We start from the raw sequence: 15,040 nt of genomic DNA, 5'->3' as shown, positions 1-15,040 counted from the left end.
TTTTGCAGTAGTCTGGCTGTATTATATACTTAGTTGTAGTTGTAGTAGTTAGTGTTAGTAAAAATTGGTTTACAAAAGTAATTACAAAAAATATTTTCTATGAAAGTTACTATTGACCGACCGCTTCAGCCAATTCACACCTGTATTGGGATATTTTTACAATATCCAAATATTTATAGTCTACAAACATTATCCGTATAGTTGACTAGTGAAATATTCTATTATTCAATTTTAATCGATTTTACTAAAAAAAATTTTAATCATTAAATCGATTTAACAATCTGCAATCTTACAATAACATCACTATTACTTAACATTAATATGTCAAATCGAGATCATTGAATGAACGTAAACGCCATTGTCAAATGTCAAGACAAAATGTTAATTTTATTTTTAACATTAATTTGACGGTGGGACTATAATCTAACTAAATAGTTATTAATATATTTGTTTACTTAACCTTAAAGTTTATATACAAAACGTCTCTATGTATCTAATTAAATAGTGGTACGACTCTAATGGCAAATAATTCATTGGCACAAGCAAACATGCCAGCGATAGGTACAATCAACTCTCAAAATATGCAATTCGTAAATAATCCTCTTCAAAGCCCACAACTACAATCCACTTCGATCCAGGGCTCACCTTCACAACATAGTCCCATGGGCACTCAACAAGCGGGTTCTAAAATCAATCAAGGTGGTGGTGACCAGACTACACAGGTAATTATTTCGACATCATAATTTGTATTCTTGACAACACAAATATTATAATCGGAACGTCATAATCAAGGAATATAATGTAACAGAAAGTTACATTATATTTCTTCCTCATTATATTAACCTTAATAATTCTTAGAACTAATCTGAATTTATTAATTTTTGTTTAGTTGCTAAGTAGGCCAAGGCTTCAAGAATTAGTGAGAGAAGTTGATCCTACAGTACAATTAGATGAAGAAGTTGAAGAGATGCTCTTACAGTTAGCTGATGATTTCATTGATACAACTCTAAATGCCTCATGTTCCCTCGCTAAGCATAGACATTCTCCAAACGTAGAGCTCAAAGATGTTCAGTTACATTTAGGTAAGTGTAATAAGATTATGGGCAATTTTTTATATTTTAAATTGGTTGAAACATAGGTAATACTGTAAGAACCTAATTTAGGTGCTTGGTTCTCATGCTTTTTGCATTAAATGAAATTGTTACTGAAGGTCAATCGAGGTCTACTCTTACCAGTAACTTTTGTATTGTATGTTCAAAAAAACAGCATGTCTTTATTTTTGGGTGATAAATTTTATATTTTCTAAAAATCATATGTGCTGACTGCTATGCTATAACCATTTTATTAATGAGGTGTTGTAAAATCATCATTGATGTATATGTATAAAAATAAATACTTTTTTAGAAAACATAAAAAGTGTAACAACTAACAATTGAAACAACTGTCCACTGTTGGTGTTCATATTCCATGATATATTTTTTTTTAAATCAGCTTCACACTGTATCCTGCATACAGTAGGGTAGGCAGAGGGAACCTAGTGTTAAGAAACTCAGTGCCCCACTTTCCGCCAAATTCTGGAGGCAATTCTGCCTGTTGAGTGGTGGAACTCAACACTGCACTGCCTCGACACCAGTTCAAAGATTTTTTTTTATGTTTTCTAATAATTACTAGAGTTTCTTTTATTTGTAAGTGTCAAATAACACCTTAAAATAGTTAAAAATATTCTTACATAATTTGTTTTTATTACAGAACGTCAGTGGAATATGTGGATCCCTGGTTTTGGAAATGATGAATTAAGACCATACAAACGTGCCGCCGTGACTGAAGCTCACAAACAAAGGATGGCTCTTATAAGAAAAACTATTAAGAAATATTAAATAAGTTGCGTTTCTTTTTCTATGTTACCTACATCTAAGGTTTCTATTTTATATTAATAGTTCAATTAAGTTTAAGGAAAGGGTTGATTAATAAAAATAAAAAATATTTTTATAACACTCTTTATTATTTCATTGTTACAATGTTTCAATAAAAAGTACACACAAAAAAATAAGTACATACAAATCACATTCAAGTAACTTAAGCGTAAGAAAAAACCATAATAAATTATGTGAATAAAATACTGGTAAACAAACCATAAATCACAGTCAAGGCTTACATTTTGAATAATGCATAATATTCTGTTGTTTTGGAATGTTAAATAACACCAATGTAAAATAGAAATGAATACATAAAATATTGCTTAAATTTTGTCGCAACCCTAAAGAATACTGAGAGCATAATCTAATACTATAAAATTATAAAATATCATTTTAAGTAAGCCTAAAATTAACTATAGCCAATTGTCATGGCCACGCCATAATCTAACACAAATCAAACTAATATCTCACTATAATATAGTCAATGAGTTTAAATGTGATTTTTTTACTTAACAGAGCTGTGATTCAAACCTGTGCTAAGTACAACCCCATACATGATAAAAAATATCAGTATCTAATGTTTTTTTAAGTAATAAGAAGCAAGTTTTATTTTCATCTACTAAAATTGCGTATAACGTTGTAAAAAATAGTTTTAGTAAAAAAAATATCATAGTAACATATTACTATTATACTACATATTATGTAAATAATATAAGAATTTAATAATAAACTTGTTTATATTACATAATTATAATAATGTTTGACCTCGGCTCGATATACTACGTCGTAATCGCCATACAATAACAAAGAAAAAAATAAAAATATACAATCAATATAAATTATACAATATTAATTATATATTTAAAAAAATAAAAGAAAATAAAAATAGATAAAAGAAAGAAAAAAAAGCAAAAATATCAGGTTCCACCGAGATTTGAACTCGGATCGCTGGATTCAAAGTCCAGAGTGCTAACCATTACACCATGGAACCGATATTAGATTGCTCCAATTTTTTCGTGTCTTTTGTTTTTTTACTCATATTCTCTTTATAAATTTAAATTTTTAATATATATACGTTTTGTTAATTACAGTATAAATATTATTGATTCATAATATTTACTACTATTACCTAAAATGGTATTTCTTGTATCTTATAATATAAACAGTGATGTCTTGATTTTTGCTAAAACTATCATAAAATAAACATTTCTTTAAATGTTACGAAAACTTCAGTACATATCACTTTTTTAAGTACAATACTAACAGCCACATAAAAAATAGGGAAAAAAATCCTTAAATTTCAATGCCTAATTAACCTATGTATGGGGTTTAGCTATAGAAGTAAAGATTTACGTTCTAATAAGCGCTGGCCGTATCCTTCCCTGGTATGTAGAGATGATCAGAGGGATCTAGCTTCTGCCAGTGGAGCAGTTTGGATTTAATTTTCACTGGTTCCTGGAAACAAAGGAAAGTGATGATTAATATAATATTGAATACATTATTTGACGTCATCATTTGGGGTAGGAAGAATATTTAAATGATCATTATTTACGCAGCCTAGTGGAACAAAGCGTTGGCAAGGCGTTAAGTTCCGCCGTTCTGCCACCTAACAAGGAATTTCTGTAAAATCGGCACACAAACTTGGTCGCGGTCTTAATATTAGATTTACTCTGCAATTAGTAGAACAAATCTTAGTCAGTTAATAAGAATAATGAATAACTACTACTAATATACTGGTTTTAATAAATATAATAAAAAAAAGTTAAGAGCGTCAGAACAGTTAGGTATGACAGCGGAGGTCGCGAGTTCGATGGCCGGCTCGTGTATATGTGATCACGTGCCAACATCTGCCTATCATGTTGGCGCTGTAGAGACAAGTTATGTAATTAAATATTATTCTAAAAATAATAACCTATTAATAATACCTTGGAATTAACGTATTCTTACAGAATATCATATCGAGAGTAAAAATACCTTTTTACTTAATAAAAATTATTAAATAATAAAATAAAGTAACTAAATATATATACCACGAGTATATACTTTAGTTTATTATCGTCTTGAATTAAATTGAAAAGCAGACTTGGTTGTGAGTAACTTTAACTTCTGTTCAAGTGTTTTTCCAGTCAAGTACTAGATCAACAATGATATCGATACCACGTATCTAACCGTCTAATACAAATAATTAGAACAAGTCTACCTATTTCTATACATATCGATATTTTGCCCTAAAATAATATTTGTGGAGCCATTGCGTATTAAGTGACGGTACTTAACGCCGCACGTTGCCTGGACCAGACCGTAGAAATGAAAATTTAAATTTATTTCGTCGCCTTTGGATCGAACCCATAACCAGTTGCGTTTATAGTCACACGCGCCACGACTGGCCTCAAATGGAAAAAATATTTGTTTAGGAAATCTAGAATTGTTCATATATTACAAATATATAAATAAAGTATCACTAAACTAAAGTACTTACTAAAGTGTTTAGTGTTTACTATTAAGCACAGTCTATCTCTGAATACCGCTAAGAATAAACACAAAACGCATGTGAAGCCATACTGGTGTCGTTTGTTTCATGTAGTTTCACAACATTTCAACTGTATTACAGTTTTGTAAAGTGAGTCAGGGAGTTCAGGGACTAAGTAGGTACTCTATATCTACTATTCAATAGAGGAAAATTTTTTTAGACCTGTGGTTGAATATAAGTATATTTTTATAACTTAGTGTAATAATGTAATAAATTATAATATATAGCATAAGTCATAGATTAAGATATTCATTTGTGTCTATTAATATAGATAGAGCATAATAAGATTTCAATTAAAGTTTTACACATAGGTAATCCCTCTCTTTGTGCCAGAATCAACAAAGAAACTAAATAAAATTTTCTAACTCCGTCAGGTTTTCCTGACGGAGTTCTTTTATTTTTAAAAGAATTCTAGACATTCCCTCGTGTCACACATTGACCACGTGTTATCAGACACGTCCCAACCACTAAGGCACTGATAAATAATATAATTTATTATTATAATATTATTAATTTATACTTATTAAATATCTTTTATATGGACCACACCCACATAGTCGCGACCTTTACTGATAACGTTTGATAAAAACATTTGTATTATAAATATATAATAATTAAAAGCTAATAGATTTCCGAGGACACTACGTAAATAATATACCTAATAGAGTTATTTATATTTCTATTTTGCTATACGATTGTTTATAAAAGTAATTTAACTCTTATTTTTCTAAGAAAAAAGGCATTTCAATGTCACATATATAAAAGTTACAAATATAAAATCATAAACAACATCGTCTTAAAACCCCGATTTAGAAGGAAATCCCAGGTCATTAAAAATATAAGACTTTTATAAAGTTGGTAAAACTGTGGTTTCATTTAAAGTGGTGCTGACAATTCCACCGGATTTTTAACATTTTTAAAGTACTATTCCACATTTAAGAAAGCAAAATACTTATTTAGAAAACATATAAAAAATTGAACGTAGCGAGATTTGAATTCGCGCCTCTTGGACGTTATTTGGACAGATTTCTAGAGGCGCATTTTTTAAAGAAGAAGTAAATACATAGTGTTTAATCTGACGCGTGGACCCTGGCTAGTCATGTCAGTTTATATATAGTATAATACATCAGTAATATAGCGGATAAGCTCCAAGAGCGTCGCCAGTTCCAGTCCACGACATCCAACTAGTTCCTGGAGCGCGACCTCCAAGGAAGCTGGTTGGCAAATGGCAATGGCAATGTCGTGATGCAGGACATGAGAGCCAATGGTCTAATCACCGAGGACGCAAAAGATCGTGCAAAGTGGAGTAGGTTGAGTAGGAAGGCAGACCCTGGTAGTAGCCGGGATTAATGCCAGGAAGAAGAAGATAATACATCATGAATAACAAGTAGGTATTAGATGCAAAAAAAGTGCTAGGTATATGAAAATATTTAATATTAACAAGATAAATAATATTTAGAATCTCCTTGCAATGACAATTTCTTCAATAAATAAATATAGATATCTATGTAGATGAAACGTGATGTCGGACCAGCCTCAACAACGTCTCAGTAATACCTCGCTCACGTTTATTGGATGCATGGATCTATTAATATTTGTAATTCTAGATCATTTGCATCAATTGCAGTGCGGTTGGAATATTCTTCTAATATTTCTCCGCTCTCTTATACATTTTTACTACCTTCATCTGTATATATTATATATATATAAGAAAATCTTCCAATTATCCATTTCTAACGTTTTTATTTTTCGTTTTCTCTTCGGTTAGTTTAGTTTCGATCTTTTTGTGTAAATGTGAAATTAAATTTTTCAGACTTAATAACTCAATTTTTTGTTGATAAAAATTCAGACACAGACTACCCCTGCCCCCCATTCCTACCGCCTATGTTTGCTTTGCCCACTTCTTGCTCTTTGATACGGTTGAAAATTTCCACATGTTTTCATATCCAATACAATATTTCTCATTTCATATCCAATACAATATTTCTCGTTTCATTTTATGACAATACAATATTTCTATAGCCTTTGTTTTTGCTAAGAAGACCAGGCTATTAAAAAACACTTTTAAGTGTGTTTCTTTTGTATTCTAAATTAGTTTTACACGATAAGTTTTAACATTGGATAATTCTCCCTAAGCTACAATCACCAATGTTACCAAAATGAAAACAAAAAAAATACAGATTATATATTATTTTCAAATACACATACATGTAGAGGACGAAAGTAACTACCTAAATATAATTAAGCTAATTAATAATTTAGTTTTATTAACCATAAATCAAACGCTGCCGAAGACATACATACTCGTATATCAAGAATATTTCGAGGAATAATTAATAGCAGATGTCTCGATTACTTGCCAAATAGCCGTATACCTACATCAGGTATATAGGTACGCCAGCTATTTGGAGACTTGCTGTAAATGTACCGTAAACGCTTAAATATATTAAACTGTTCCTAATTGATGAACTTTTACTTTTGTAATAATATATACTTATATTTATATTTGTTTTCGAGCTATACTTAAACTTGAAAAAGCAAAATTGTTAAGAAGCTTCTTTATGAAATTCAGAATTAAAAAAATCAAGTATAGTTTAGGTGAAGTTTTTTTCAGCTTTATTCGTCATAACAGAGTAAACAGAGAAAATCTTGGTGGAACTGAACAAGAGCGACAAAATGATAATAATATTAAAAAAAAAACGTTCGCTATTACGGAGAGATGTGTGATTCCACTGTGCCACGATAGCCTCAAGATTTAATATTAAAATTACTAAGAAAATGTTAAATTTTACATTTAATTTATTCTTATCAGATATCATATCAATGTAATAAAAGTAAACCTATAGATACATAATATAAATACATAAAGCCTATTTATAGTTCATATTGTTAGTAGACTGGTATCTTATCGGCAAGCTATGCTATTTTGAATAAGTTATTATTATTCATAGGTATTCTAGGTATAGAATTAAATTAAAGCTAATATGTTAAACATGTTTTTAATGCAAAGTGTTAAAGATATATTTATATGCACCTACCTAATGGTATCAACGAAAATTATTAAAAGAAAATTACTATTAGTTCAAATGAACGATTAATTATCGTATATCATATTTTCAAAAAAAACATGCTAGGAAAAATGCTAGTAAAATATATATAATATCATATATATATATATATATATGATATATCATACAACCTATCACTAAATTAAAAAAATCAGCTTCACGCTGTATCCGGCATACAGCAGGGTAGGCAGAGGGAACCTAGTACCACTTCCAGCCGAATTCTGAAGGCGTTGCGTGTTGAGTGGCAGAACTCAACGCCGCGCTTTGCCCCGACATCAGAACGAAGAAATGGAAATAAAACATATCCCCACTCGAGGAAGTAAATAAATATTTCATTTCCTCGTGTGGGGATCGAACCCACAACCGTCGCGTTACAGTCACACCCTTGTGCCGCTGCGCCACGACGGCCTCAACTATATCACTAAAAAAATATTAGTAAAATATAAATGTTATATAGCTATTGGGCACTTCGTGTAAATAAAACAAATCTAATCAGATAACACTCCATTAACGGGAAAGTGTGATAGTGTCATCGAAATAGATATTTTTTTAAATGTAGGTATATCCCTTAAACGCTATGTAATCTGACTAAAGAAAATGTTTAGTTTCTTAGACGAAGTGCGTTTAGTTTTGTTAATTCTTAAAGAATGTCTCAGAATTGATATAACATCAGGAAAAGAGGGGTGTTTATTGAAAATTAAGTTTTCTCACTGTATCTTATAAAACAACTTTGTAATTGAATATATCCATTATGAGTCATCTGTTTTCAATTTTTCACGCTGTACTCCGTTCCCCACTTTCCTCCGAATTCCGGAGACATTGCGAGTTGAGAGAGGGACCTTACCGCCATGCTTTGCTTAATTATACTTACATCCTTGTATGAATATAATATGTATGATATGTCATACTACCTATCAAAAAAAAACCAAATCCTAAATTTATATAATACTAGCGGCCCGCTCGCGGTTTCACCCGCGAGAACTATATTATTATTAATTTCTGTCTCTATGGCTACGCCCTAGTGACGTCTATGCAAAATTTGAGTCTCCTAGCATTTGTAGTAACGAAGTTTCATACAAACTTTCGACCCCAAAAACAACCCCTTAGAAGTCGAATATTGCAAATTCCCGTCTTAGCGAGCACCTACGTCCTATAAATAACTTCTATGCAAAATTTGAGATTCCTAGCACATGTAGTTTGTTAGATTTCGTGATGAGTGAGTGACCTTTCAATTTTATATATATAGATAGAAGATTAAAGCCAAATCTAACATGACTGGGTTATAGAAGCGATTTTACATAATATAATACGTGATTATACACCACCGACGTGCTAATTACGTGACAAATGTGCAGTGATGAAAAATTATAAATATTGACGGTAGATAAGGCTACAAAAGGTACTTCCCGTTGAGAAACTCGAGCTCGAATAACGGACACGTTGTCTGATAAGACACCTGTATCAAATTAAACACGTCTTCGTCTTCGTAAGTAAAGTAGACTCTAAGGAGATAGCGGATTCGATTCCTTTTTATGGTAATATTTAGGAATTATTTGTTGACCTATATTTTAAGGAAGGCTATTAATGGGAACAGCGCATAAGTTACTCTTATAATCCTAGTTATCGAAATGAGTGAAAGTTTAATTTCATTCTAAATTTTTAATTATTTTTTTCCAATAAAACATTTTTTTAGCTCCACATGTATAGTTTTGCTGACATTTTTTGAGTCGGTAAAGTGCGAATGCAAGGCATGTAAAATATCTACTAGTAATTATTTTTAAATTATAATATTGCATTTTGTATGAAAAAATAAGCTCACAACTTCACTTTAACTTTTCAATATTATGCAAAAGGAAAATACATTAAACTTATACTAGTCATTCAATTTCCTGAAATCACCTTATATTCCTGGAAATTCCATGTTCTAAAATAGACGATAACAAGCCGTAAAATAATATTTGGTTGGGAAAGGTTTGTCTTTGTGAGTCACATGTTAGTACTATGTATTACGTACTGCATTGATGCATAGAAATACATTCATAGTTAGGGAAAATTTTAATCCAAAAAATATATAGACTTACGGATTTTGCGAAATAATGCGTCACTCCGTATTTCACATCCGTTTGTTATGTGACAACGGATTGTAAGCAAAACTTATATAATTACGTCACTTTTGAATAACAGGATTTATTCTGTTACAAAGGAAAAACTTCGAGTTTAGTACAGCTTCGAATTTTTTATTCAACTTTCACTTGTACTTTAACACTGTAGTTTAATAACATTTACTTATATTATAAGTACTTGTATATTTTTTATTTCAATTCAAGCATTATATTTTATTTTAAAATTCATTCCCCTTCTAGTGTACAATGAACAATGGCAGAGAAACCTTGAATTTTATATGCAATGTAGATAAAATAATCACAATAAATCACAAAGGTGTCATGAAGATTGATTTTCTAAAATTGTATGACAAATAGGTATTTCCACATTAAACAAAATTGTCATATAACCTTGGGCTGTGTGAATATTATAAATTAAAATAGAATATTAGAAATGAAAAATTTTATGATCTCTCACATATCAGAAACTTGATTGATTTATATAAAATTTTCTTTATCTTTCGAATTGTAATATATATATATGAATAAATAATGCAGTGCAAGATTTAAAAATTTCCATTTTTTCAGTCTTATAAAATGAAAATTGATCTCAACTGTTGTCTACCGTTGGCGGAAAAAAAGAGACGAAATTCTTAAGAACAAAATTAGACAATTATAAATAGAAGAGGCTTGCTGTAAACAAAACATACATATTGAATATACAACTAACCTTCGCAATTAACTTTCCATCGTCACCAATAAAATATTCTTCCAATCCAAACACGAGTGGTGAAGCATTTCCGAGATGGAAGATTCTCGATGACGAGCCTTGAGTTACTCTGAACTCAATTGTTTTAGCCATAAGTACATGTGAGATCATGTAAACTGTCTTTTTGCCTTTTAGAGCTGAAAAATTATATATTTTATAGAATATTGGAAGTTCTCTTCATTTTTGTTGAGTGGTGGAATTCAACTAAGAACACAGTGCTGCCACAATGCCCCATAATTTTTATTCTTAGCAAAATATTTCTATTCTATGTAATAATACAGTGCTGTTGATAATTGTCACTATGTTAATATACAATAATCATTGTAAGTCACCAGTGTACACTTTATATTATAAAATTTACAGTTAGTTTCATAACAGGTTTTCTGGTTATAAACTTTACAAATATCTTAATTAATATTATTTTAGTTTAAATGGTCTCACCTTTGTTCTTTTCCACATCCAAGTATATGTTGTTCACAAAATCTTTTCCTTTTGGAATAGAAGATTTAGTAAAATTAACCATAATCACTCGTACTTTGTTTTTTATTGATTCATCTTGCAATGTTATCTAAAAAATAAAAGTAATTTTAATATTAAATACTTCAAAATGAATTTATACACATTGTGTTTTTTTCCTTATAAAAAAGCTTATTGCTTCCGTCTACCGTTCCATACTCTTAAAGGACATCACATCATTGTTGGAGCTATATATTTTATAATATTAAAACTAATTGTTTAAAATTATACTTCTGTAAGATTGTTAATTAAATTATCCATTTTGTAATGGATTTTTTTTTCAACTTGATGTTGTATCCCACAGATAAGCAGTAAGATATGCAGAGGGAATGTAGTATTAAGAGACTCAACTCCTCATATTTCGCCGAATTCTAGAGTCGCGAAACTCAACTCCGCTCTTTGCCTCGCTACCAGCTCTAGGAAACGAAAATAGTAAATATTGTGAAACAATTGAAATTTGGAATCATTTTTTACATCTTCATTTATAGTCGTTAATCATCCAGTAATTATGTTAAATTTATATATGGTATGTCGAGGGTAGTTGTCGAGAATAATATATTCGTAAAATTATAATATTAAGCTTCCATCCTGTGTGACCTTTTGTCCGGGACTAGCAGTAGCAGGCAACTCAAGGTCAGTTTACACAAGTATTTATATAATAAAAATGTATATCAGGCACAATAATAATTAAGAAATTATTGTTTTATGGTCCCCACAACCTACCTTAACACTTTCATGTGGAAATTTGAAATCGTCTTCATGAAAATTGCCCTGTTCCAGCAGGTTAACATATTCTGAACTAGTTTTCTCTTTGTTTATATTCTTCTCCAGTTCTCCGAGCGGTGTGAACATTTTACCGTTTATTTCCTTTTCATTTGGTACAAACAGAGACGTAACTTTGTACAGGTCCGCTTCGGTAATATGTGGAATACAAACAAGCTGGCTGCTACCGATTTCAATCTCGATTTCATCCCTGATAAATGGCCAGGCATCTTCTAGTTTTAATGATTTTAAATTGTCTAAGCTCACATCCTTACGAATCTCGTGAGAATATAGCGATTTTACGACAACTTTAAGTTTTTTCGGCATCTTGTTTAAAATTATAAAAGAAATAGCTTTAATAACGTACTTCTCGTAGTACTGTCAAAAGTCGACTAAAATTATTCTATACATATAGTGCGAGCAGAGCGGTAGTAGAATATTCTATTGATCCCATTAGTAGGAAAGAGATGACGCAAAAGTGTTTACATATTCTGCAACACATAATTTCCGGAAAAATGACGACCAAAACATTCTTATCTCATGATCTTATAATAATAAGTAATTATGATAAATAGTTTGATTGCGAATATTTAAAACAAAACATTTTTGTTGTTATGAACATATACATCATAATTCAATAGCTTCGTCATATAATATATGTAAAAGCATATATTAAGTATTTCATACAAATTATTTACTATTTCATTAATTCAAGTCACCTTTTTTTTATGGAAAAAGACCAGGCAAACAAGCGTACGGGTCACCTGAAGGTAAGGAATCACCACCACCCATGACCCTGTGTAACACCAGAAGAGCTACAGGTGCGTTGCCGGCCTTTTAGATGGAGATTTTAAGAGCTTGACCAGGGTCAAAGCTCTTAAAATGCTATATGCGAGATACAGCTATCTCGCATATAACAGGTTATGGGAAAACCTTCTGTTTAAACACTCCGTTCTCCGAATTCTTGGGGCATTGTGTGTATAACAGAGGAACTAATGCCACACTTAGCCTTGTTACTAGAGCGAAGAAATAAAATTATTAGATATTTTATTCTCCAAGTGTGAATCAAACCCACAAACGTCGCATTTACAGTCGTACGATCGTGCCACTGCGCTACGGCGTCCTCTAAGTAAGCATGTAAAGTAAAATATATTCAGGGAAACATTTCAAGACTGACAACATTATCTCACGTCACGTAAGGATCACGACCGCGTCACGCGAACGCTGCCTGGCGGTTGCATGTTCAAAGTTTTTGTGCCACACTGACACCTGATGTACGTTTTTTAGCTCACCAACTCCAACTTCCATAGTTTCATGAATTTGCGTCACCAGCTAGCGTGTTACAGCCATGATCATCACGCTAAACCTGGCTTGAGTCATCTTAATATAAATATTTACTTTGTAATTATATAAAGAACTAATCTTTTAAAATTGGCTGCTAAACCTGACTCTGTCATAGTAAATTCTATTACTAAATGAATGGATTTAGCAACAGTTAGATGTCGAATGGCCGAATGAAATAAAAAGACTAATTTAGTTAATAAATATATTTTTAAAGCTAAAACAAAACATTATATTGAAAATTACCAAAAAATTGAGATTAAGTGAGATACAAGAGAGCAATTCGAAATAAAATACATATATGGAATGTTTACAAATATGAATCAACTAGGAAATAGTTAATTGGTCTTAAATATATTTATCTAATTTTTTATTGTAATATGATTTATGCATTGAATATGATTTTTAGTTTTATTAAGCATGGTCATAAGTTTTAAAGTATAATTTATTAAGGATACTTTGTATAAATATAATATACATAATTTGTGTTATATTTTAACAATTACCCTATCTGTTACAAATTTTATATGTGAACAATTACAATATTACAATTGCTTTAAAACAGCAAAGCTCACACATACTTGCTTTTCATATAAAATGGCAGCAGTTATAAAGCTGGAGAGTGCCAAGTTAAATACTAAATAAAGAATCTTTAGAAAATTAATATTTGATATATAATCATAATATTATGAAAATTGTTATGATTATTTATCAAATGTTAAATAATCAATAATTTGCACCATTATAGTGACAGATCTGCCAAATTCATTTTATTTTTGGTATAAGTAAAATAAAAATAAATATAAAATCACTCCACTCTAAGACTAAGAATGTTATCTTTGTAAGCATTTTCCTCAGTCTTACTAAACACTAAGGCAAAAAAGTGCAGGTGAATTCTTTACTTCTTATATACATTGGGGGTAGTAGACTGAAAAACAGTTGAGGCTGACATTAAGTTTTCAATGTATTGTCCTAAGACCTGGTTTTCAGAACGCAGCTTTAGGTTTTCTTCTTTCACTGAGTCCACTCTTTGTGAAAGATCTGGAAAAACATATAACTTATAAATACAAAATTATCATAATAAATCATTATTTTTAATTCACGTACACATAAAAGTCACGGAAGCAATAAAAACAATAGGTATCTACCATCCAATGTATTCTGTAGTTCCAAAACTTGCGATATTAGACGTGCCTTTTCTTCTTGTTCATCAATTCCAGAATCTGGCTCAAAACTAGCAGGGCCATTTAAGCCTGGACTGGATGAACCTGTATAAGAACTCGGAAGAGAATCCATAGACCTTCCATGGTCCAAGCGATTATCTACTTCATCAGTTATTATCACCTGTGGATCATCATCAGCAAGAGGGATATTATCATCATTACATTTTTGTATTAGTGAAGACATTTTATATTTAATTATAAGGCAGGGACACAAATTTAGGTCACTATTTAAGCTTTTAATCAATAAAATTGTTTATTAATATGACATGTGTCACTGCATTTGTGAAGTGGAAGTCAAAAACAAAGACAGACTACTGAAGTACTAACGCCCAATGTTAATAACCAATCCTAATCCAAAAATTGCTACCATAGATTGAAATAGACAGAGATGGAGGTAGGCATGCAGGTTAGTGATTGGACAGACATGTCGGACAGTACGAGATAGACGTTAACTGGAGATAGGAGATACATTATTAATATTGGGCGTAAGTAATATGTTCCACAGAATAAAAATACCTTCTTCTTCGGTCGGCTAAAAAATGGGATATTTTAGGGTGGCTTTCGTTTTTCACATACATTTTATAAATTACCTATATTTTTTTACTTTATTTATAGTATAAAAGACTTTTTACAGTGCGGATTCACACTTCCATTTCGATTGTTTTATATTTAAAGTAATGGGCATCGATAAAATGAAACTTAAATTCTAAAACCATTTCTATGCACGGTGTATATTTTAAATTTTCTATAACAGCTAAAAAGGAAATTTCGCACAAGTTACACTTACAATACAACACTATTTATTTATTTATT

General features: G+C 30.7%; 3 protein-coding genes and 1 non-coding gene across 4 annotated transcripts; 1 reads left to right on the top strand and 3 right to left on the bottom strand.

Annotated features, from left to right (window-relative positions):
- Positions 1–335: 335 nt before the first annotated feature.
- Positions 336–1,997, top strand: Taf12 (TATA-box binding protein associated factor 12). The gene is made up of 3 exons (XM_085189876.1): positions 336–722; positions 890–1,082; positions 1,750–1,997. The coding sequence occupies exons 1-3, from the start codon at positions 519–521 to the stop codon at positions 1,875–1,877; spliced, it is 525 nt and encodes a 174-aa protein (XP_085046002.1). The 5' UTR covers positions 336–518; the 3' UTR covers positions 1,878–1,997.
- Positions 1,998–2,430: 433 nt separating this feature from the next.
- LOC146536194 (uncharacterized) lies at positions 2,431–12,070 on the bottom strand. Its single transcript, XM_085189875.1, has 4 exons — positions 11,625–12,070; positions 10,827–10,953; positions 10,347–10,522; positions 2,431–3,371 (listed from the first exon to the last, which is right to left on the bottom strand). The coding sequence occupies exons 1-4, from the start codon at positions 11,988–11,990 to the stop codon at positions 3,273–3,275; spliced, it is 768 nt and encodes a 255-aa protein (XP_085046001.1). The 5' UTR covers positions 11,991–12,070; the 3' UTR covers positions 2,431–3,272.
- TRNAQ-UUG (transfer RNA glutamine (anticodon UUG)) lies at positions 2,836–2,907 on the bottom strand. The gene has a single exon. It is a non-coding gene; the product is annotated as a tRNA-Gln (tRNA).
- A 1,125-nt stretch (positions 12,071–13,195) lies between the features above and the next one.
- LOC146536193 (short coiled-coil protein B) lies at positions 13,196–14,720 on the bottom strand. Its single transcript, XM_085189877.1, has 2 exons — positions 14,153–14,720; positions 13,196–14,045 (listed from the first exon to the last, which is right to left on the bottom strand). The coding sequence occupies exons 1-2, from the start codon at positions 14,409–14,411 to the stop codon at positions 13,903–13,905; spliced, it is 402 nt and encodes a 133-aa protein (XP_085046003.1). The 5' UTR covers positions 14,412–14,720; the 3' UTR covers positions 13,196–13,902.
- Positions 14,721–15,040: the final 320 nt, after the last annotated feature.

This window comes from Heliconius melpomene, chromosome 9 (genome assembly GCF_056956725.1).
Source record: "Heliconius melpomene rosina isolate 202511_hmr_F chromosome 9, ASM5695672v1, whole genome shotgun sequence".
Classification (NCBI taxonomy): Eukaryota; Metazoa; Arthropoda; class Insecta; order Lepidoptera; family Nymphalidae; genus Heliconius; species Heliconius melpomene.
This window is presented reverse-complemented; position numbering and strand designations above follow the sequence as displayed.

What these genes read in the sequence shown, in the direction of transcription:
- Taf12 (XM_085189876.1), top strand. Translation starts at nt 519, where the DNA reads ATGGCAAATAATTCATTGGCACAAGCAAACATGCCAGCGATAGGTACA. An exon ending in GTGGTGACCAGACTACACAG is followed by an intron (nt 723 to 889) that starts GTAATTATTTCG and finishes ATTTTTGTTTAG; the next exon opens with TTGCTAAGTAGGCCAAGGCT. An exon ending in AGATGTTCAGTTACATTTAG is followed by an intron (nt 1,083 to 1,749) that starts GTAAGTGTAATA and finishes TTTTTATTACAG; the next exon opens with AACGTCAGTGGAATATGTGG.
- LOC146536194 (XM_085189875.1), bottom strand. Translation starts at nt 11,990, where the DNA reads ATGCCGAAAAAACTTAAAGTTGTCGTAAAATCGCTATATTCTCACGAG. An exon ending in TTCCACATGAAAGTGTTAAG is followed by an intron (nt 10,954 to 11,624) that starts GTAGGTTGTGGG and finishes TTTATTTTTTAG; the next exon opens with ATAACATTGCAAGATGAATC. An exon ending in GGATGTGGAAAAGAACAAAG is followed by an intron (nt 10,523 to 10,826) that starts GTGAGACCATTT and finishes ATAATTTTTCAG; the next exon opens with CTCTAAAAGGCAAAAAGACA.
- LOC146536193 (XM_085189877.1), bottom strand. Translation starts at nt 14,411, where the DNA reads ATGTCTTCACTAATACAAAAATGTAATGATGATAATATCCCTCTTGCT. An exon ending in ACTACAGAATACATTGGATG is followed by an intron (nt 14,046 to 14,152) that starts GTAGATACCTAT and finishes ATGTTTTTCCAG; the next exon opens with ATCTTTCACAAAGAGTGGAC.